This window comes from Schistocerca serialis, chromosome 1, assembly GCF_023864345.2.
Source record: "Schistocerca serialis cubense isolate TAMUIC-IGC-003099 chromosome 1, iqSchSeri2.2, whole genome shotgun sequence".
NCBI classification, from domain to species: Eukaryota; Metazoa; Arthropoda; class Insecta; order Orthoptera; family Acrididae; genus Schistocerca; species Schistocerca serialis.
In genome coordinates, this window is record NC_064638.1 from 844,812,628 (window position 1) to 844,836,293 (window position 23,666).

The 23,666-nt window shown below is 44.1% G+C and overlaps 1 protein-coding gene across 1 annotated transcript in view; it reads right to left on the minus strand.

Annotated features, from left to right (window-relative positions):
* The window catches only part of LOC126439376 (transmembrane protein 132E), a 242,407-nt gene that overhangs the window by 14,138 nt on the left and 204,603 nt on the right, over positions 1 to 23,666 (minus strand). Inside the window, exons 13-15 of the mRNA XM_050090568.1 lie at positions 17,462 to 18,000; positions 11,858 to 12,078; positions 3,426 to 3,764 (exon numbers count right to left, since the gene is read on the minus strand). Of these exons, the coding sequence (XP_049946525.1) occupies positions 3,426 to 3,764; positions 11,858 to 12,078; positions 17,462 to 18,000 (1,099 nt within the window). The remainder of the gene's footprint in view (positions 1 to 3,425; positions 3,765 to 11,857; positions 12,079 to 17,461; positions 18,001 to 23,666) is intronic.

The following is a 23,666-nucleotide window of genomic DNA, read 5'->3' on the forward strand; positions in this document are numbered from 1 at the left end:
TTTGTCACATGCATACACTACAAATAAAGGAAATGTATTAATGTACAGTCGTTTTGCTGCTCGGTGCATAGGATAAGAAAGGAAGAAACGAAGATTAGCATTCCGTGTCCGTCTACGAGCATTCATCAGTTCCAGCTAAATCAAAATACACTCCGAAACAAAAGGTGGTCTCTTACAGCTGTATACTCAGCAGTACACATCTCCATTGCACAAAGAAAAGCACATACACACGAATAAAATACTATCAACGCGAATTTTTGTACATCCATTTTCTATCCCTTGGGCATATCGAGCAAAATGTTTATCAATGTATGACTCCGTGTTAGGATGTAATATGATCAAAGATTTTAGCCCCTTCTGAAAACGTGTTTGACCGAATTGATGATGTACACAACTGATACACTACTTCATCTATCATCACATGAGTGTGTCATCATAGCCGTGATGTTGCTGGATGGTAAGATTGGCTCTGAGCACTATGCGACTTAACTTCTGAGGTCATCAGTCTGGATGGTAAGAACAGAGACGAAGTGACCTCAGGTATTTTATTGATGGTAATGTAAACTTGATTTTTTTGGGGAATATTTCAACTTCTGTCTCACGGAGTAACACAGAAAACGCACCAATCTAAAAATGAGGACGACAAAAAGTTTCATCGATTAGTAAAATTCTGCCATTTTTCTCTTTGTCGTAATAAACTGAAAATAATAAGTGCATCAGACAGTAGTGAACATAAACCAGCTCACTGGCACAAGATATGAAATAGTTGTCGTATGTCACCCCTACCAAAGTTTCAAGATCGATGGGAATACGTTTGCAAAAATGATGTGGAACGTGTATGAGTATGATAATAAAATAAAGTAATTCGAAAAGGAAAGCAAACTATTATTTCTTAACGTAATAGTGTTTTCGTCACTGAAAGCGATGGAAACAAATAAAAATGGAGAAGAGCTTTGTTTCTAAAGGATGAATATATTCTGGACACTTTTCAAAAGCATTGCAAACTCACGTACTTTATCAGTGCAAATACTCACCAAGCCCTATTTGGGCTGAAGATTAGTCAATAATGTACCAGAGAATATTGACCAACAGCTACGTTAAGATTAATGTCTCAAAAATAATTCATTGCCACCACAGATACTAGAAAGCAGAAAGACACTACGAACTATTCCTGTTATGGTGCAGATTAGTGGATGTAAGAACCATCAATTCGAAATAAGTCTTACTCCAGGACCAGAGGCACTAGTACATAGCTAGTTACGATACACAATGCAGGAGGAGCATTTATTTGATCAATAACACTTAATTTTTATGCGTGAATTGGGGCTTCTCATTAATGCAAGACAATTTAGGTTGATGTATTCAACATATTATCAGAAATGTTGAGATGCCACGCAACCTAAAATACGTAGGTATTCCAACATGTTCTTTCTAACAGATCCCTTTAACACTTACATCAAGAGGGAACGTCACACTTACATCTATTTCAAATCTATATCTGTAAACATGAAGACTAACATGCTTAACAGCCTTATGCAAACTAAAAACAGGCAACTGCACATTGCATGAATACGGAAAATAAAGTTCTAAATGTAGATAATAACAATATTTTAAGTGATGAAAAGAACGAAGAAAGACTACAGAAAAACTATGGTTAGCGGGGTGAAACATAACATTGGGGAATGCCCATTAAAACTACAAGATACTTAATTTACGTTCAGCAACTGGAGCTTGTGGCAGCTAATAAGCAAGTGACGCTATTTTGACATTCGTTTACCTTTTATTTAGAAAATTATCTGCTTTTTCACATTTTTTCTTTTTCGACACTAACGAGAAAGAAGTAATTGTATGATATTTCCAAAAAGCGTAGAACGGGGAATATGGAAGAGATTTTCCAAGCGCATGTGTTCCTAAATCACTTTAGGAAGAGCTTAGAACAAAAATCTCCAGAAATTACTTCAGATACAGAAGAAGAGATTTTTCTGTTCGTCATGAATTCGAGATAAGAGGCCAAGACGAATTTTAACGTTGTTAGTACGAGGTTTATCCAGAAAGTAAGAGACGTTTTGAAATAAAACATTGACGATATGGAAAAACCAAATATCATTACACACATTTTAAAGGTACACTCCTAAGCTATTTTTCTACCTAATTGCCACTCAAATTGAGGCACTTGTCAAACCGTGGCACAAGTTTTTCAATGCCGTGTCTGTAGAAATCTGTCGCCTGCGATTGCAACCACTGGTTTATACTGGCATGCAGTTCGGCGTCAGTACCAAAGCGTTGTGTAGCGAGCCATGTATTCGTTGCTAGGAAGAGGTGGCTGTATGGTGGACGATCAAACACCTCCCACCAAACCCTGTTGGAGCTCTCGAGTACGAATGGCCGTGTGTGGACATGGGTTGTCGTGAAAAAACAGAACATTTGCGCTAACTCTCTTCCGACACTTGTTTTGTATCGCCGCCTTAACTTTGTCAGGGTTCGACAATACGACTCTGAGTTAATTGTTATGTCAGATTCAAGGAAATCAACGAGAGTTATTCCCTTAAGAGTCCCGAAATACAGTAACCACGATCATTCTTGTTGACAACTTTTACAACCACTTCCTTGGTTTCTTGGGAGAACTTGCGTGTCCCATTCCATCGATTGCTTTTTTGTTTCAGAACTGACATGCTTCACCCAAGTCTCGTCCCCCATTACGATACGATCGATAACTTTGTTACCAGTTTTCTCGTAATCTTCGAAGAAGGTCAGTGTCGCAGCCAATCTCTGATTTATGTGGTCGTCCATTAGGATTTTTGGTAACCCACCTAGCAGTAAATTTGTGGTAAACAAGTTTCTCCGCCACAATTTTTTGTACTAAATTCCGTGAAATTAAGGGAAAATGTTGCGAAAGCTTTTTAATGGTGAAATGAACGTTAATACGTCAAAGAACGCAAAGTAATGGAGACACAGATCACATGCTACCACCGCTCGATTCGTAATGAGTATAGGGACGTTACGCGACCAAGATGACAGTGGCTGTAGCCTCGCCCACAGCAGCAATAGATCCAAAGGTCTGTTACTTTCTGGACAGCCTTCGCAGTATTGGTTGCTTCTACGAAATACATTAATATTTGATGACTCGTTTTTAATCCCAGAGTGTGTCAATACGTCCACGATGCACTGGCTGTCGACATGCTCGGCAACCGTTTGCCGTAGAAGTGAAGAAACGGATGCATTCCGGGATAGCGGCTCAGGCAAACGCAAGCAGAGTTTACCTGACGACAGCAAGGTGCAAATAACGTAAACGTGAGAAAATAGAAACGGGAAAGAACATTTAGGATGATACAGAAGAATAGCACTTGCTTTGAAGCAGCGGACTCCGAGTCCTTCACGACGACTGGAGCGGCGGCGCGTGGTTGAGGCAGTAGTGGGTCTCTAACCTGTTGCTGCGGTGGTGGTGGTGGTGGTGGTGGTGCCTGCGCTGCTGCGGCTGCAGCTGCTGGTGCGGCGGCGGCGGGGGCGGCGCCGGCAGTGGGGAGGCGGTCTGCGCCCCCGCGGTGTCCGCGCCGGCGGCTGCCGGGCTCTGCTGGAAGCCGGCGGCGGGCAGCCCCGCGGCCGCGGAGGGCCCGATGCGCGCCGTCACGCCCATGTTGCGGTGCGGCGGCACCGGCGGCCGGTACTCCACCTCCAGCGGCTTGTCAGCCGCCGCCGACGCCGGCGCGGGCGCGGGCGCCACCAGCCCGTGGGGAGGTAGCGGCGGCGGCGTTCCGCTGCTGCGACTGCCGCACACACCAAGCAGTCTCTCACTACAGCCCTTCCGATGCCTCTCACCACGATCACGCGGTGACTGCCACAACAAGGACGTAATTTACGAAAGGAAGGACCCAAACCAACGTCTACCTACGACCTCAGAGAAGACGGACGGGGAAAGGGCCCAAATCATATTTATTTCCTGGTGAATGAAGTACACTCTACGACAAAAAAGTGACGGTCGACGAAAGAATCATCCGAATGGGACAGAAATCGGTAAAGACAAACAAATTATTAAAATTACAGAAAAATTAGATGATTTATTCAAGAGAAAGAGCTTCACAAATAGAGCAAGTAAAATACGCATGGCGCGTATGCCACCAATTATTCACTGATTGCTAAAGTTGTTAGCTGTCCTCCTGAGGGATATAGAACCAAATTGTGTCACAAAATTGTTAAGGCTTTCGTAGCCACTTGTTGACAAACTGCCTATTGCCTTCTGTCTCGGGTTCTTCGGCTGACGTTCATCTGATGATTTTATTGACGTTTCGCCAGCACGAGTGGCTGGCATTGTCAAAGCTTCACCCTCCATTGCTGGTGGTGACCTGGAGGCGAGCTCGCGGCCGCAGACTATATGTACCTGGTGCGCCAACGTCCGGGGGCTTCTCTGCGGTCATTTCCGGTAGCAAGAGGAGAACCGCACCGGAGACTCACTCCTAGGATCGTGGAAGCTCGTCTCTCACAAAAGAGTATTAGAAATGCGCTGGAAACTGAAATGAGAATCCTTCCAGGAAAGACGACGAAGTTCTTACAAAAGCCTGTTAGATATACGTAGACAACATTTCAAAGAAGACTATGCAAAAATTAAACTGTCACCATCGGACATCGGGCATAGAGATGATGAGACTAAGGTAAAAAAAGGCCCGCCCTGTTGGCCGTGCGGTCTAATGCACGGTTTTTCCGGGTGGGAAGGAGTGCCGGTCCCCGGCACGAATACGCCCGGTGGATTCGTGTCGAGGTCCCGTGAGCCGGCCAGTCTGTGGATGGTTTTTAGGTGGTTTTCCATCTGCCTTGGCGAATGCGGGGTGGTTCCCCTTATTTCCGCCTCAGCTACACTATGTCGGCGATTCCTGTGCAAACAAATTCTCCACGTACGCGTACACCACCATTACTCTACCACCCAAAATATAGGGGTTACACTCGTCTGGTGTGAGACGTTCCCTGGGGGGTCCACCGGGGGCCGAACCGCACAATAACCCCGGGTTCGGTGTGGGGCGGCTGAGGGGTGACGTGGACTGGAGTAGTCATCGTGGGGTTGCGGACCACTGCGGCTGCGGAGGGGACGGAGCCTTTCAATCGTTTCTAGGTCCCCGGTTAACATAACATAAAATAACATAAGGTAAAAAAAAAGATTGGGACACTTTGAGAGATGTATAGACAGACACTTTTCACTCGTTCAGTACGTGAATGGAACAGGAAAATAATTAATATTGTTTTCATGCTCTCTCCATCATGCATTGTACAGTAGCTTGAGGAGCACATACACAGCTCGACAAAAAAAAGTGAAGAACCCAGAAAACATAAAAAAATGTTCAAATGTGTGTGAAATCTTACGGGACTTAACCGCTAAGGTCATCAGTCCCTAAGCTTACGCACTACTTAAGCTAAATTATCCCAAGGACAAACACACACACCCATGACCGAGGGAGTATACGAACCTCCGCCGGGAGCATCCGCACAGTGCATGACTACAGCGCCCTAGACCGATCGGCTAATCCCGCGCGGCCCAGAAGACATAGTTGGATATCAATGTAACTTGTACATTTACACATCATCGATAGGTTGATGTAAAGAATTACAGATGCAATTCCGACTGATGTGTAGACCGACAAACAGAGTGGACTAGTGTTGTAACCAGCCCTGGCAGGGTGAGTGATCAGTGTGAAGGATGTGGGTACCCCGCGATCTTGTTTGAGAGACAGTATCAGCGCGTGAGATTGCTTGAATGCAGCCCCATTGTGGATCTTCATTTGGCTGTCTGGCTGAATCGGCCAACTTGCAGATTTGTGGGCATTCGTATGTAACAGCCACCCGTTTTTTGACTGCATGGGAACGTGAAGGAAGGCATACTCGTCGTGAAGTTTCCGGTCGACTACGTATGACCCAAGGCAGGATTGCCATATTATGCTCCAATCACATCGCAAAGCTTCACATCTGTGCCTGGACTCTGAGAACAAGTAATTGACTCACTTCAGCATTCTGTGCCATCTCGCACCATTTGTTGGAGGCTAGCAGCAACTGGACCCGCCAACTACCGTCCCATGTGTAGGCCGCCGGTAATATCACAATACAAACATCTGCGTATGATGTCGTGATTGGGAAGTATGGACTCCTGATGAATGGAGTCTAAATACGTTCAGCGAGGGAATCGCGGTTCTGCACTACACCGGTTGACATCGTCAGCGACGATGGATCCCATTCTTCAAATGTTTTGGGTAGGCACAGCGTTGTTACTCCTGGAGTAATGGCGTGGGGAATCATCAGGGATGATATTAGGTCAGGGCTAATGGCACATGAGGGAACTTTGACGGTACAACGATACGTCAAGGACACCTTGTGTCAGCTGCTGAGAATTTTTCCACGTTGTATGGCCGTGGTTCATGGAACTCTTCAATCCCTGACGTTTCGTCCAAGGCAAGACTCAGCACAACCAGGAGCACCTCCGAAGATGTCCAACGTAGCCTTCGACGAAACGTCAGGGATTGAAGAGTTCCATGGACCACGGCCATACAACCCGGAAAGATTCTCAGTAGCTGAAACATCCGGTCGTGAAAGCCTTCATCGTACACCCTGTGTCGTCATGTGCCACCTCTCAAGGAAAGTATGGTGGTGCCATTTTTCAACACGATTATACTCGTACACAAATGACACGTGCCTCTATGAACTGCCACATGATTTTGAAATACTCTCGTTCTAGTGAGATCCCCAGGTATGTCCGTAATAGAACTTCGTCCCAGTTTCAGTAATCAACATATCAAGGACCAGTCACTACAATTGTTGGCTCTCTTGTCTCAGGAGAAACACCATTCCCAATTAAATCAGTGGATTCATCCAGATCAGAGGGAGTGTAAGGTTATAGTGGAAAGTTGGCTCATTCTGCCAAGTCCTCTGTAAAATTGTGTCCATTTTATAATCACTGAGTTAACTTCACAAACCCTTTCAAGAAGTGAACTTTAATTTCGTTTTCACCTCCCTTTCTGATTGCTTAACTTCTTTGTCAGGCCGTGTATATAGCTACAGAAATACACGCCACGCCAGATTTCACTCTCTTACTTTTGTCTGTGCCCTTACGAAATTTTTCTGACCATCATGCTAAATGCCGGTGTTAAGAAGAGTCGCTCATTTTATTGTGACTACAACTGATGAACTTTTACTTAAATGTGATTTAAGGTAGTTGTTTCACATGTACATAGTGAATGGTTCAAATGGCTCTGAGCACTATGGGACTCAATTGCTGAGGTCATTAGCCCCCAAGAACTTAGAACTAGTTAAACCTAACTAACCTAAGGACATCACAAACATCCATGCCCGAGGCAGGATTCGAACCTGCGACCGTAGCGGGCTTGCGGTTCCAGACTGCAGCGCCTTTAACCGCACGGCCACTTCGGCCGGCTGTACATAGTGAGTATGTTCCTCTGGAATAATATGATTTGTTACGGAGAAACTTTATCTCGACAAGTAATGACTGAGAAGAGATCTATTTAAAGAACTTTAACATTTCCGATAGAATACGTTTAATTATAACCCCGAATGCAATACTAGTCTGGCTAGGTGTTTTAAGTGAAATTCATTAGCAAATGTATGAGAGAAATATTTTGATTATCCTCCCATAATGGTGAAGCAGATGAATGGCGTCTGAAACTCATCTGTTACAAGTTGTTAGATTTCTTCTTGAATCACTTTGCTGTATTCTAGCAGATGTGTACGCTCTCCAGTACTTAGTTCCGTGCACAAACATGTTGCTACGACTGATGGAATTTAACGATTTGCGGTACTATTGTATCATCGAGAATGTTTCAGTGGCATTCTCTTCGGAAGTTATTCACTATGAAGGGCAGATCCAGTTGATTCTGACACACACACAGCTGTACTTTACATCTTCCCCAGGTTCAATGTGATGTCTCAAGAAGATAAAGTGCCTTGCCTCACAACTAGACATCGAAAAATGACGAAGGCTTTAGGGTCCTTTGGGGGACCTAATTAAACATCTGTGTAAACACCCGCCCTCTTACGAGGATCAGAAAGTATTTCTTCCTATTTTCTTTATTTTCATTTTGCAAGAAAAGTAAATTCCACAAGCGTGGGATAATAGTTATTTTCTTACTTTTCCATATAATTACCATCTTTGTTCACAGTTTTTCCACATTGAAACAGTAGCATTTACATCTATGCGGTGTGAAGCGTGGACCTGCTTCCGAAGACAATAGAGTAAGTCTCGTCTCCAGGCATAATTTTCGCCAAAACCTCTTCTTCCTTTCATCCCACAGCCCCCTCATATTGAAGCGCAACAAAAGGTTGGATGCACTTGTATTCCCTGCCTCTTTATTGTGGTAGGTCAAAATTTCATTTCCCAATATTCAAAAACCTTGAAGTAGATCAGTTTTTCAAAAGTGGCAGTCACAGCGCCTCCACCGGTGGATAACTGGAGACACATTCAGTCTGCTGTTTCCCGATGGTCGTTAGGTATGGTACGGCCAACACGCTGGATGGTGTGTGAAGTCTCTGCAGTCGCTGGCCGGTAGCTCCACGTTCCTGCGGCAAACTGTGTTCGGCCTTCAGCTTCTCTACAGCGACGAATCCATCTTCTAACGGCGCTGGCGTCCACCGTATCATCTCCATACTCTTTCTCCAGCCTTTCATGAATACGATTGGGCGTTTCACCTTTTGCAGTGAGAAATTCAGTTTCAGAATGCCTTCTCATACTTACGTCGGCTGTGAATTACGAGTTGTTCAAACGCTCATTACTATTTAAAATATGCCTTTTTCGGAACTCATAAAGTGAAGTTTGGATACCAACCGAGGAACACATTAGGCCACACTGCCTCCTGCAAGCTGCTTGAATTTGCACGCACAACGATCTAATTGGTTAACTTCAATGTTACTTAAATTGCAAACGGAGCAATGTATCTAATTTTTCTCTTAACAATTGTTTCTCAATACAACACACCCGCAACAGTCGTACAAGCTTTGCAGACTTTTCTGACCACCCTGTAAATGCGATTACTTACAGCTTTCGCAAATACTTCTTTATCTGCATTATCATGGGTGGCCGAGAAGTGCACACAAACACTAACACTACACATATTTTACAGAACTTCGTTAATAAATAACACTTTTCAACGTCGCTAAAACACAATGTAAATATTGCTGTTGTATGTCGAGTCCCAGTTGACGTTCACTTGCTGTCGATTGTGTTTGGCGACAAATCTGAATTTCGTTTACTTTCTTACTCTCTCTCTCTCTCTCTCTTTGTGTAAAATTCCTTTGACGTGTTAAATAGTATCCCACTGTACAGTGTGGTGTACTGACTTATTATCTGTTTTCCTTCTACTAACGCCTTTTGTATGTAGTAGTTTTCCTCTTTTGTGAGTTTATGGTACAGGCTGTGGGTGGATTTTAATATTTGTAAATGTGTTCCTATTTCAGACGGGTGATTGTTGCGGGATATTGGGTGGCCAGCAAATGTGCTATTGGAGTTGTTACTTCTTATAGTTCTTAAGTGTTCTGTATATATTATCTTAAAGTTCTTGCAGTTTTGCCCTGTGTATGGTGACTAAAAAATGTTGCAAACAATTTCATATATATCTGATACGTTGATTTTATTTCTAAACGTTTCCTGTGTTCTGAGATATTTTGTGTTGTATAGTGTGTCTTGTGTCCAATACGAAGTCCAAGTTTCTTTATAATATTTGTAAACTATTTTATTAATGTAGGTGAGTATGTGCCAGTTTGTGATGAGTCTGGCTTGTTGTGTCTTGCATATGTTCCTTGTCTCTGTGTTTTGTTCTCCCGTAATCTTGTACAACGCCTTCTGTAGACGCAACCTGTGCATTTCTCTCCGTTCACGTTTTTGTTGGTCTTTATCATGCGGGTGTCCATACCATTTTACACTGCTATTTGTTTTACAGTGTTTCGCTCCTACGTGTAGTTCATTTTGCTAATGAGTGTTCAGTTTACTTTGTGGAGCACGAATCTGAATCTTGTTTGTTTGTGTGTCAATGGTGGTTTGACTGTGAATGGTAATACTCGTGGTTGTCGGTTTCCTGAATATTGTGAAGTCATGGTTGTTGTTTATCCTTCGTATAATGAGATCCATGAAGTTTATATCCAGTAATTTTGACCCAATATTGCTTGCTTCACTGTGCTGCAATGTAAAGCGTAAATTGTGAATAGTCAGAAACTGGTCTCTAAGTAATTGGGCCAGTAGGAATTTAGCAAGTGGCGCAGTTGTTCGCAAATGCTGTTCACAAACAGTCTAATAAGCATGAAGTGCATTCGCAATTTGCAGTTGCGAATGTGGACAACCATTAATTGTCTAACGGACTGACGACAAATTTGTGCTGGACCCAGATTTCCCGCTTTACTTGAGTGGTCGTCTTAAGCGCTTTGGCTATGCGTGCGCGACTCATGTCCCAGACTCAAACTTCCAACTTTCTGCGTCACAGCCTGTAATCGCACATACGTTATACACTGAAGCGCCAAAGAAACTAGTATAGACGTGGGTACTCAAATACAGAGGTATGTAAACAAGCAGAAGACGGCACTACTGTCAGCAACGCCTATATAAGACAAGTATCTGGCGCAATTGTTAGTTTTGCTACTGCTGCTACAATGGCAGGTTACCAAAATTTAAGTGCGGTTTGAAAGTGGGACACAGCATCTACGAGGTAGCGATGAAGTGGTGATTCTGCTGTACGACCACTTCACTAGTCTACCGTGAATATCAGGAATCCGGTAAAACACCAGATCTTCGACATCGCTGTTACCGGAAAAGATCCTGCTAGAACGGGACCAACTACGACTGAAGAGAATTATTCAACGTGACAGAAGTGCAACCCTTCCACAAAATAGTGCAGGTTTCACTATTGGGCCATCAAAAAGTGTCAGCGTGCGAACCATTCAACGAAACATCATCGTTATGGACTTACGGAGCCGAAGGCCCGCTCGTGTATCCTTGAGAACTGCACGACACGCAACTTTACGTATCGCCCGGGCCCGTCAACACCGATATTGGTCTGTCGATGACTGGAAACATGTTGCCTGGTCTGACGAGTCTCGTTTCAAATTGTATCGAGCGGATGGATGTAAATGGGTATGGAGATAATCTCATGAATCCATAGAGCCTGCGTGTCAGCAGGGGATTGTTCAAGCTGGTGGACGCTCTGTCATGGTGTTGGGCGCGTGAAGTTGGAGTGATATGGGACCCCTGATACGTCTAGATACGACTCTTGACAAGTGACACGTACGTAAGCAATCTGTCTTATCACCTGCATCCATTAATGTCCATTGTGAATTCCGACGGACTTGGACAATTCCAGTAGGACGTCCAGAATTGCTACAGAGTGCCTTCAGGAACACTCTTCTGAGTTTAAACATTTCCGCTGGCCACTAAATTCCCCAGACATGACATTATTCAGCATATCTGGGATGCCTTGTTACGTGCTGTTCAGAAGAGATCGTACTCTTACAGATTTATGGACAGCTTTGCAAAATTCGTGGGATCATTTCCCTCCAACACTACTTGAGAAATTAGTCGAGTCCATGGCACGTCATGAAGCGACACTTCTGCGTTCTCGCGTGGACCCTACACGATATTAGGCAGGTGTACCAGTTTCTTTGGCTATTCAGTGTATAATTCCTGTACACGGGAGGACATTGTAGTCGAAAGTCTCTGCCTGGTATCGGCGAATAAAAACATATTGCAGTGCCTGTGTTGTTAAGAATAATGATGCGATATTGTGCCGGACATGCACGCATGTCAAAAGGTACACTGCATCGTTCTGCCTAACAACACAGGTACTGCGATATCGCAGAAGTGCCAGCGGCGCCGAGCGGTACTCACATCTGCCACATCCTCTCTGGCGGCGTGGGCAGCGCCGGCTCCCTCGAGTGCTGTCGCACCGGCGTGGCGGGCTGCGGCCTCTCCCTGTCCCTCTCCTTGTCCCTCTCCTTCTTGCAGTAGGTCGAGCTGTCCACGGCCGGCACGTGCCGCACCGCCGCTGCCGATGCCGATGACGCCTGCATCTCCGTCGACTGCTCCAGCGGGTTCGCCGTGATCCGTACCTGTGCCCGACACAAGCACTGCAGCTGAGAGCTACATCCCCCCAGAACATGAACGGAGGAGTATTTATGTAGACATCACGAAGGAGACTGATCCAATGTTTTACTCACATTTGTCATAATGAATCGATAAGCCTCCATGGCAGATTAAAACTTTGCGTCGAACTGGGATTCGAAACCGAAATATTGAGTAAGGCGGTCAGGCCGGATCGTGAGTCGTCCCTGGACAGCTCGGTTGGTAACTGCAATGCCCGTGAAGAAAAGGTTCCCGTGGTTCAGATCCCGATCCGACAGAGTTTCAATGTGCAAATAAGTGTCACAGTTTTCATGTTTCACCATGTCACGCATGCACATTTGGAAAACTTGAATAAAAATAGTACGGCACATCTATACGATAACCGATTCATCGAACAGGAGATACCTTGTATAAGTTTTCCAAACAGCACGGGAGCAAACACACTCCGCCGCCCTAGGTTTGGGAACACTTTTCGATACCACACCGCACTAATCACTGATACCCACGACACGATTGTGTAGGTTATCATCCCATATATGTGAAATTTTCTCTGATTCCATCCATAGGTTATATTAGACGACAGACGTTCAATGTAAGTAATAATAGATCCCCTCCAGGAAATGCGGTGGATTCGTGATTTCCTGTCAGAAATGTCACAGTACGTAGTACTAGATGAAAAGTCATCGAATAAAGCAGAAGTAATATCCGGCGTTCCCTAAGAAAATGTTATAGATCCTCTATTGTTCCTGATTTATGTTAACGACATAGAAGACAATCTGAGTAGCCCTCTTAAATTATTTGCAGATGGTTCTCTCATTTACCGTCTTGTAAAATTATCAGATGACCAAAACGAATTGAAAAATGATTTAGATAGCACGGATTCTTAAAATATAGTTCTTGTGAATCACAACTAGCTCTTTATACTCATGAGGTGATGATGATGTTTGGTTTGTAGGGCGCTCAACTACGCGGTCATCAGCACCCGTGCAAAGTCCCAGTTTTTTCACAGTCCAATATTTTTTTTCACAATCCGTTCTAGCCACTGTCATGACTGATGAGGAGGATGATGAAACGATGAGGACAACATAGGCACCCAGTCCCCAGGCTAAGAAAAGTCCCCAACCCGTGAGCCATAGGTATACTCATGAAATAATGAGTGCTGTCGACAGACGATATCAAATTGATTCCATACTTTTAGATTTCCAGAATGCTTTCGATACCTTTCCTCACAAGTTTCTTTTAACCAAACTGCGTGCCTGCGGAATATCGCCTCAGTTGTGTGGCTGGATTCGTGATTGCCTGTCAGAGAGGTCACAGTGCGTAGTAATAGATGGAAAGTCATCGTGTAAAACAGAAGTAATATCCGGCGTTCCCCAAGAACGTGTTATAGGCCATCTATTGTTCCTGATCTGTATTAACGACATAGGTGACAACCTGAGTAGTCCTCTTAGATTGTCTGCAGACGATGCTGTCATTTACCGTCTTGTAAAGTCATCAGATGACCAAAACGAATTGCAAAATTTTGCTAACTGTATGGTGCGAAAAGTTGCAATTGACCCTGAATAAAGAAAGGTGTGAAGTTATTAATATGAGTACTAAAAGAAGTCCGCTAAATTTCAAATACGCGGTAAGTCACACAAACTGATGGCCGTAAATTCTACTAAATAGTTAGGGATTACAATTAAAATAACAAAAATTGGTACTATCACATAGACAATGTTGTGGGTAGAGAAAACCAAAGACTTCGATTCATTGGCAGGACGCTTAGACAGGTCTACGAAGGAGACTGCTTACACCACGCTTGTCCGCTCTAGCCTGGAGTACTGCTGTGCGGTGTGGGATCCGCATCAGATGGGACTGACGAATGGAATCGGAAAAGTTCAAAGACGGGCGGCTCGTTTTGTACTATCGCGAAATAGGGGAGATAGTGCCACAGACATGATACGTGAATTGGAGTGCTAATCATTAAAACAAAAGCGTTTTTCGTTGCGACGGGATGTTCTCATGAAATTTCAATCACCAGTTTTCTCCTCCGATTGCGAAAACATTCTGTTGGCACCCACCTACATAGGGAGAAATGGTCATCACGATAAAATAAGAGAAATCAAAGCTCTCACAGGAAAATTTAAGTGCTCATTTTTCCCGCGCGCCATTCGAGAGTGGAACTGTTGAGAGACAGCTTGAAGGCGGTTGATTGAACCCTCTGCCAGGCACTTTATTATGAATAGCAGAGTAATCACGTATATGTATATGCAGATGTGGAACGTTCATGGTTCCCAAACTCATATAAACAATTTTTCATTAACGGTCAGCAGAATTCTGCTCGCAATTTATATGACGGCCGACCACATGCAGATATCGTCGATGCCCTCGCTAACGTCTATTCCCCGATTTCTTACGAATATATTTTATTAACATGGTGGTCCATGCGGTATCTAACTGATGGTCATTTTTTTCCTATTAAGGTAATCGGTACGAGTCTTTAAATGAATGCCTCATAGAAGGAAAGAGTAAAACATCATAATAACCAAAGTCCAATTCAGTATATTTAGTCACATTAACCATGGTGGTTACAAGTAGCTCCTATTATGTTCCTTTTTGCTATAATTTAAGAGGATATTCCAGTGTTTATACTGTGGCAGAGTGGACACCGGTGACTTTTTGGTGCCATCTTAGCAGCTGTCTCAATGAAAGGTGAGTCACATTGTTGGAAGTTGCTGAAAATTAACCATAGCCGCAAGCTGCGTAAAACAACAACAGTATTTTTTCTTTTCTTTCTTTATATCCACTCGATCCTTCAAGATACTTATCCTTAAATCCTATGTACAGTGTGCCTTGTTATGGCAAAGTAAAACTTAGAAAACCATTGTACAAGTACCACCTACACCAATACGAAAGCCATGTAGTATGAACATAAATTAATTTTAATAGCGTCAAAATGTATTAGAAGCGATCTCCAAGAACAATCATCGTATGAGCGGCCGTTTAGATAAAAACACAGGACTCGTATCCATAATGAGTGTTCAAACTCCCTACCGTTCGTTCCTAATCAGCTTCTGCGTATTTGTTTATGAAGCATTTGTTATGCGTGTATTATGTGACAGCTCGCACCGTGGACCCTCCCGTAGTGGCAACTAACTTGGTGGTGTGACAGGACACAGCCACGCTCCAGTTCACAGAATCGTGCGTTCTTGCCGGCAGTCTAAGAGTGGAAAGTGATGCCTTCGTGGGCAACCACAACGGCTTGGTCTTAATGCCATTAACTTGCTGCCGATGAAGAAGAGAATGGAATGGCACTACACACGGGAACGTGACAGAACGCTCAAGAAAAGTTGTTAAGTTCGGTAAGTGCATGGTGTGCAAATTACAGCAGGAGGGAACAATGTTGTGCGAGCTGAGATTCAAGTACCCAGAAGCAAAGTGCACATAAGAGACAGGCAATTGAAGATATGGATAAACGTTTTTTTATTAGGCATCCATTTTCACGATATTATGTACTTTGGGTATACTTCAGACCTTTTGCTGCAGATAACTGGACTTCAAGGAAACTCTGAGAAAAATATTCCCTCTATGTATTTTGTGTCTCAATAAGGAAGTCTATGTTATGATTAACTAGCTAAATGAAACGGCCCAGTGATTTATTCAGGCGAATAAATGATGTCAAAGTGTGCCAGGAATGTTTCCAGATAATACCGGCGATGAATCTTCAAGAATACGTAGAAGAACCTAAAAGAAATGGAGGAGCTGTTAGAATCACGTTGGCTATAGCAAAGGGTAGACCACCACCACTACAGAAGCAGTTCTGATGTTGCGCCTGATAGTGGAAGCAAGACTTAAGAAGAATCAAGACACTTTCATAGGATTTTTCGGACTAGATAAAACAGTCATCAGTGCACAATGGTGCAAGATGTTATAAATTATTGGAAAAATATAAGTAAGTTATAGGAAATACAGTAACGTGCAATATGTATAAGGCACAAGAGTGAACAATAAGAATGGAAGACCTAAAACATAGTGCTCGCATTAGAAAGAGTGTAAACAAAGTATGAAGTCTCCACTACTGTTGAATATGTGCGCTGAAAAACGAATAATGGAAACAAAGCAAAGGTTCTGAAGTGTGACTGAAATTCAGGGGGAAAGGATATAAAATTCTTTGGTGACAAGTGAGGAGGAATCACAGGATCTTTGGATGGAATGAACATGGTGCGCTATATGCAGGTCGGTCACGAAGAGTCTGAAAATCTGGTAAGGGTGTTGCATGGTAGATTGTAAGAAAAGATTTCGATACGTCGTGCCCTTAATGAGCATTGAAGGTAACAATCAGACCGTTGCGCGCCAAATTCAAGGGAACCGACAGATACAATTAGTGACAGTTTTTCTCATAACGTAGATGATAGCGTACGAGACTGAGCCTTTGGCTCTGGTTTGATTCTTACTACTTACTACTGTCCCATATCAATTTTTGGTATGGCTCTCTCGTTCGGCTTTAGGAAACCAAACAGAGTACACGTTTGGCGGCACCGTGTCTAACAATTGAAGTCTAACCACATCCGACGGCCGCCCCCAGCGCCGGGCAGCGCGCTCCCAACGTGGCCGCCTCCATCGGCGTCAAGGGCTTGAACTTGGACGCGTACACCACGCAGGAGACCGCGAACACGACGATGGCGAAGCAGAAGGCCGCCAGCAGCACGTACATGCCGATCTCGAGCGGCGTCAGGCTGAATTTGGAAGAATTTTGTGAGATCGTTTGGAGCACGGTCTTCTAACGAGGTGAGTCATGGACTGTGAGCAAAATGAAAATAGAGTCGAAGATGTGATGCTATAGGCTGATGTTGAAAATCAGATGGACTGATAAGGAATTTTCTCTGCAAACTCGGTAAAGAAAGGAACATTTGGAATATTGACAAGAGCGACTGGCATGCAGATTGGTTTGAGAAATCAAGAATAACCTGCATGGCACTACTAGTGGGAGTTAGTAGAAACCGTAGTGAAAGGCAGAGATCCGAATGTATCATACAAATAATTGAAGATGTCGGATTTAAGCACCACTCTGAGACGCAGATGCTGACATAGCGTGATGGGTGGCATTAAAGACAGTTTATTCAAAAAACGGAGGCATAATTGCACAGGTATCACTTGCTGAGCGATTAATTTTGAACTATGCCGGCCTTGTGGTATGGACGTGTAGCATGTGATAGCGTTCTTGCTGTGAGAATACGCTTATACTAATCCCAGTTCCTGATCCTCGAACATACACACCACTGCGCTGCTTGTCTAACCAGGTCTCCGTTTTACCGGGTAACAGGTCCCGCTACGTGAGTCAGCAGTCGCTCCTGGAGGTCACGATGCTGCCGAGAGCAGGCAGCTTACCTTGCAGTTGTTGTTGTTGTTGTTGTTGACGACGGCGTGGCCGGAGGCGCGCTCGAGCGTGGCGCGGCCGAGCCAGACCCAGTCGTGCGCGTTGGTGGTGGTGGGCTCCTGGCCCTTGGGCGGCCCCCCGCCGGCGGCGCCCGCCCCTCCGGCCGCCCCCAGGCACGCCGCTCCCGAGCTGGACGCCCCCGAGCTGCCGCCGGCCGCCCCCAGCGCCGGGCCGCGCGCTCCCAACGTGGCCGCCTCCATCGGCGTCAAGGGCTTGAACTTGGACGCGTACACCACGCAGGAGACCACGAACACGACGATGGCGAAGCAGAAGGCCGCCAGCAGCACGTACATGCCGATCTCGAGCGGCGTCAGGCTGACGGCGGGCTGGCCGTGGGCGGCGCCGGGTCCCAGGTGGTGGTGCGACACGCCGCCGCCGCCCACGTGTGAGCCGCGCACGCCGGACCCGCCGCCCAGACCGGACACCGCCGCCGAGTGCTGGCGCGCCTGCACCGTCGGCTCATGGTTGTTCTCGTCTTTCAGCGGAAACCCTGTCACCACACAAAGCACGCATTCAGTATAAGCCGTGTGGAGACACGTAAATGTCGTGACTGCGTTGTTCAGGCTCTTATAGAATCATCGAGTGCCGAAACTGTTCTACATTAACAAATTCAACAAAAATTAGTCACCCCTAGACCGTGCAAAGCCTCCTCTATCCTTGAAAATGACCTAAACTGTGGGACAGAGGATATCCTCAAGTTTCTTCTGGTATACAAGGACATTGATGATCAGATCCCTTAGAACTTCCAAACTCCTAGCAGTTGGTCGCTAAGTTCCATCCAGTGCTCCAAATTGTCCCCTATGCAGAGTGATTCTTTTAACGTTTAGAAACCGCTGAGAAAAGTAAGACACATGGGGCCGCAAACGTCGGAAAATACCCCAAAAGTGAATTACAAATATGAAGGTAGTATCTGTTCCCGAAAGAACAGATACCATTGAAGACCGTGCAGCGTCTCTAGAATGAAATGATAATTAAATCAACACCCCTAGCTGCAAACAGGCATTGATATACATCATTGGGGACATGTTGAAATTGTGTGCCCCGACCGGGACTCGAACCCGGGATCTCCTGCTTACATGGCAGACGCTCTATCCAATGTTTTTCCCCTCTATGTTGTTCGTTGCATTTGTTCGGTGCGGCTGTCCCAAGACGCTCGTACAAGTTCAGTGCTGAGCCGTTGACTCGGATTTTTATTACGCAATGTAGCTAACGCTCTGACCAAACATGCTGAGCTACCGTGCCTGTAACCATCTGGGGCACAGAGGATAGTGCGCCTGCAGGGACTTATCCCTTGCACGCTCCCCGTGAAACCCACATTCCCAACATGTCCACACAACTACATTCGTAGTGCGCCTAATAGATGTTTGCCCATCACACTCATTACTCGTGGCAGATTACTATCAAGTCCCGCACGAGTTGGGGAATAGTGTGTGCGTTCGCACATGAAGGTCGATGGCCGGGTAGCCATATTTTAACTATATATGAAGATAGTATCTGTTCCCGAAAGAACAGATACCGTTGATGACCGTGCAGCTTCTTTATAATGATTTTCAACGTGTCCCCAATGATGTATATCAACGCCTGTTTGCAGCTAGGGTATCGATTTAATTATAATTTCGTGAATGACAATTGTTAGACATTTGTCATCAATAGATGACGTACTTGGCCGCGTGTGCAACGGTTGAACCTATCGATCTGTCGCACCGGATCATTCCAATCCAAGTCAATTATTCAGGTCTGTGTGGCTCCCGGCCTACGTGTGCTCGTGGGACTCAGGGTTGGAATCTTGCATCTGGCAAATTGACTGAGACAATTGTGAGTTTACAGTAAGGTGTTCACTTATTAATTTATTTACCAGTCTCGCGGTGTCCGCTGGTTTATTGCAAAGTACAGCATAACGATACTCCAAGCTTCCGAATTGCATCTTAACCAGCAAATAACGTATGTTCTCTTTACTACATAAGATCTGTAAACAAAAAAAGAACGGACAAAAAGAAAGAACTAGAAAAAAGAACAGCTTTTCATGGTTACAGCAAGGATAACAATTTTGTAACTTTTCACAACACATCACATTTACAAAATGTGTTCGAAATATGTACCGTCTGCTTGAATGCAATTATTGCATTGCTCAATCGTCCCGCTATGCTCATGTTCATAAATCCCTTTCGTTTTTTGGATGTGACGTCACATGTTCAACATTTGTCATCCACTTTTGGTGTACTGCCCGACTTCAGCACCCCATATGTCTTATATTACATTACTTTTTTCAGCGTCATTTAAGTCGGTTCGGGGTTTTTTAAATCTTTCAAACACCTATTTTTAATCAAATTCCAAACAGCAAGTGCGCTGCATTCTGTACGTACTATGAAGGTGTCTATATTACTCTTAAAGCTGTATAATGGTTACATTTCTTCTCTACAGTGTATAACACAGCATGCAGTGTTAACACTTGCCGCCGAAGAACGACTTGCAACTAATTACTTCAATAATGATGACAAAAACAGGGGTTGTAGTTGAATCCACCTTTGCTTATTCTTTTTAACACATCTTACCATTTTCGACACCAAATTGTTTCACCTTCAGGCCCGAAGCATAACTTGCCATCCACAACCGTTTTCGTGTGCAATGAACAAAATCATATGCAGCGGGGCAAAATTAACTGGATTCCGTGCCTTCCATGGCAATAACAAGATCAGCATGGTCAGACGACCAAATATTAAGACCATACGAGGTCGACAGGAATGCAGTACGTCAACGACATAGTACCATTGATCCCTATCGGTAACTCATCCGTGTCGCTAAGTAACCAGCGGCGTCCTATAGCGCATCTTTGGTGTACACAAAGTCCCGCACACTGCAGTTCACTAACGTATTAACGGATGCCACTGCCTGGTCATTTATACTTTTTCACGTTAAATTACGCACAATTTTACCTGCACAACATATACATTGTTATTTACATATACTTTACGAAAATACCCAGCATATTATTAAGATTGATATACATGCTGTCTAACATGTATCGCATACGTCCTGTCCTATTAGGTAAAGGTGACGTAGAGTAACAGGTATTCTAGGTCATGAGAGCGTCAACTTGTCAGCAATCGATATCAGTTGGTGGTATCCACGGTTTCTGCTCCAAGCCATCGTCTTCACACGATAGCACTGGGCATAACATCTTATCTTTTATTTTTAACTTAATTTTTATTACATTAGATACTTCGTTTTGTTCTGTTGCACTCTAAATTGCAGAGTACGGGACGAAGACGATGCGCATCGGGTAGAAACCGGTCATCACTTACGAATATAGGTGTTTTGATCCGATCAAGATTGTTCTACGAGTATATAATATTTTGTTGCTGTTCATTGTGATCGTTGCTACAGCCAATGTGTTTATAAAGGTTATTCTCTATTCTCTATCTTTGTCACCTATGTCGTTTCCCTGTATCCTGGCACCCATCTAAGACCACATGCTTGCAACAGTATTGGAGTCGCTATAGGGAATCAAGGATGAGCTGAATCAATTGGTTTATGAACTACCTTTGTTGGTTCGCGTGCAGCGCACTGAGTGAGCCATGACAGACAAAAAACGTTGTCCTGTGATGCCTGTAAGAAGCACCTCTGTCGGTGTTCATGTATACGCAAGTCGATATGCGATAGGGTACTTGACTGTCAAACGTGCAATGTAATCGTGAAGACTTGCAGCCTTGAAAGCCGGGAGTGTTCACAGCATACCTGTCCTGACGATGTAGCAGATAGGCCAAGATTCCGTCACCGAAAATGCAGTACTAAACGTCCTGGTTCATGTTTACGGTAACCTCAATGAACACGCCCAAGTTGCGGTTCGAATGACATCTGTTTTTCTCAAAATTTCGAATATCTTGTACCATTTTACATTTTCTACCGATTTTTCCTCGTCGAAAAATCCTATGAACGTGTCTTGATTTTATTTCAGTCTTACTTTCGTTATCAACCGCAGCGTCGGAAATGCCTCTCTGGTGCCTTTACCCTACCTAAAGTCAAACTGATCGTAATCTAACGCATCCTCAGATTTGTTTTCCACTCTTCTACATATTATTCTTGACACGAACTTGGATGCATGACCTGTTAAACTTATTGTACAATAATTCTCGCATCTGTCGGTTCTTGCTATATTCGGCATTGTGTGTATGATGTTTTTCCAAAATTCTGATGGTATATTGCCAGTCCCATAGTTTCTACAACCCAATGTGAACAGCCGTCTTGTTGCGATTCCCCTAATGATTTTAGAAACTCCGATGGAATGTTATCGATTCCTTCTGCCTTCTTTGATTTTAAATCTGCCAAAGCTACTAAATTCTGATACTGGAGCCACTATCTATTTCCTATAGACCTCCGTTTCTTCGTCTATCACGTCATCAGAGAAGCCGCCCCTCCCCCTCACAGAGGCCTTCGATGTACTGTTTCCACTTATCTAATCTCTCGTCTGCATTTAACAGTGGAATTCCTATTGCACTCTTAATGCTACCGCCATTGCTTTTCATTTCACCGAAGGCTGTTTTGACTTTTCAATAAACTGAGTCAGCCCTTCCGAGAATCATTCCTTTTTCATTTCTTGACATTTTTCATGTAGCCAATGCACCTTAGTTTCCCGAACTTCCCATTTATTTCGTTTCTAACTGACTTGACTTTCTGTATACCTGTTTTTCCCCGAACCTTTTTGTACTTCCTTGTTTCATCGATGAAGTGAAGAATTTCTTCTCTTGTCCTTGGTTCCTTTGCAGTTACCTTCCTTGTATCAACGTTTTTCTTTCAAACTTATGTGACTGCCCTTCTTAAAGATGTCCATTCCTCTTAAACTGAATTGCCAACTGACTTATTCAGTGTCGCAATGTCTATAGCCTTGGGGAACTTCAAACGTATCTCTACATTACTTAGTACTTCCGCATCCCACTTCTTTGCGCAATGATTCTCCCTATCTAGTCTCTTAAACTTCAGCCAACTCTTTATTACTACTAAATTGTGATCTGCGTCTATATCACCTGCTGGGTACGCCTCACAATCCAGTATTTGATTTCGGAACCTATGCCTAACCATGATGTAATCTACGTAAGCCTTTTCCAAGTGCATCTCATCCTCTTGTGATTCTTGAACATAAAATTCGCTATTGCCATCTGAAATTTACTGCATAACTCAATTAGTCTTCTTTCTCTCGCATTTCTACAATGAAACTCATATCCTCCCGTAACCTTTCTTGTACTCCTTCCCCTACAACCGCATTCCAGTCCCCAGTGAGTATTATATTTTCATTTCCGTTCACGTAATGTATTACCCCTTCAGTATCGTCATATACTCGTATGTATACCTGAGCTATTGTTGTCAGCGTTGGTTTGCTGTCGATTCTGATGAGAACAACTCTATCACTGAATTGTTTACAGTAACTCACACTATGTCCTCCCTTCCTATTCATAACGAATCCTACTCCCTTTATACTACTATCTGCTGCTGTTGATATCACCCTACACTCGTCTGACCAGAAATCCTTGTCTTCTTTAAATATCACTTGACTGTAGTGGGCATAGTGGATGAGAACTGTAGAGCCGAAACTGTTCACTGTTTTTAAAAAGGAAGCGTGTCACCAAGACATTCACTTTTCCAATTTAATCCCAAGTCATCTAAAACAGTGCTTCGCCTATTTCGTGGAAACACCACGAAGGCAACGTTAGAGAGATTTGAGATCACGTGGAGGTTTGCCAACAACTGTCCTTCCGGCACAGCATCGCCATTGGAACCTGAAGCGTGGAGAAGTAACAGTAGAGATGGAAAGCTGATCAGGGTTTAATGTCCCGTCGACAGTGAGGTCAGAAGTTCGGATTGTATCGAAAATGGGACAGGAAATCGGCCGTGCCCTTTCAAAGCAACCATCCCGGCATTTGCCTGGAATGATTTAAGGAAATCTCCGGAAATCTAAATTTGGATCTCCGTACGCGGATTTGAATCGTCGTCCTCCCAAATGCGGATAGTGGTAGACACCCAGCACTCACCACAAGGTGGACTGCAGGATATAGATGTGGCTGGAAGTAGCTTTCATATTGTGTGACTATAGCCGTATTTACACTACTGGCCATTAAAATTGCTACACCTCGAAGATGACGTGCTACAGACGCGAGATTTAAC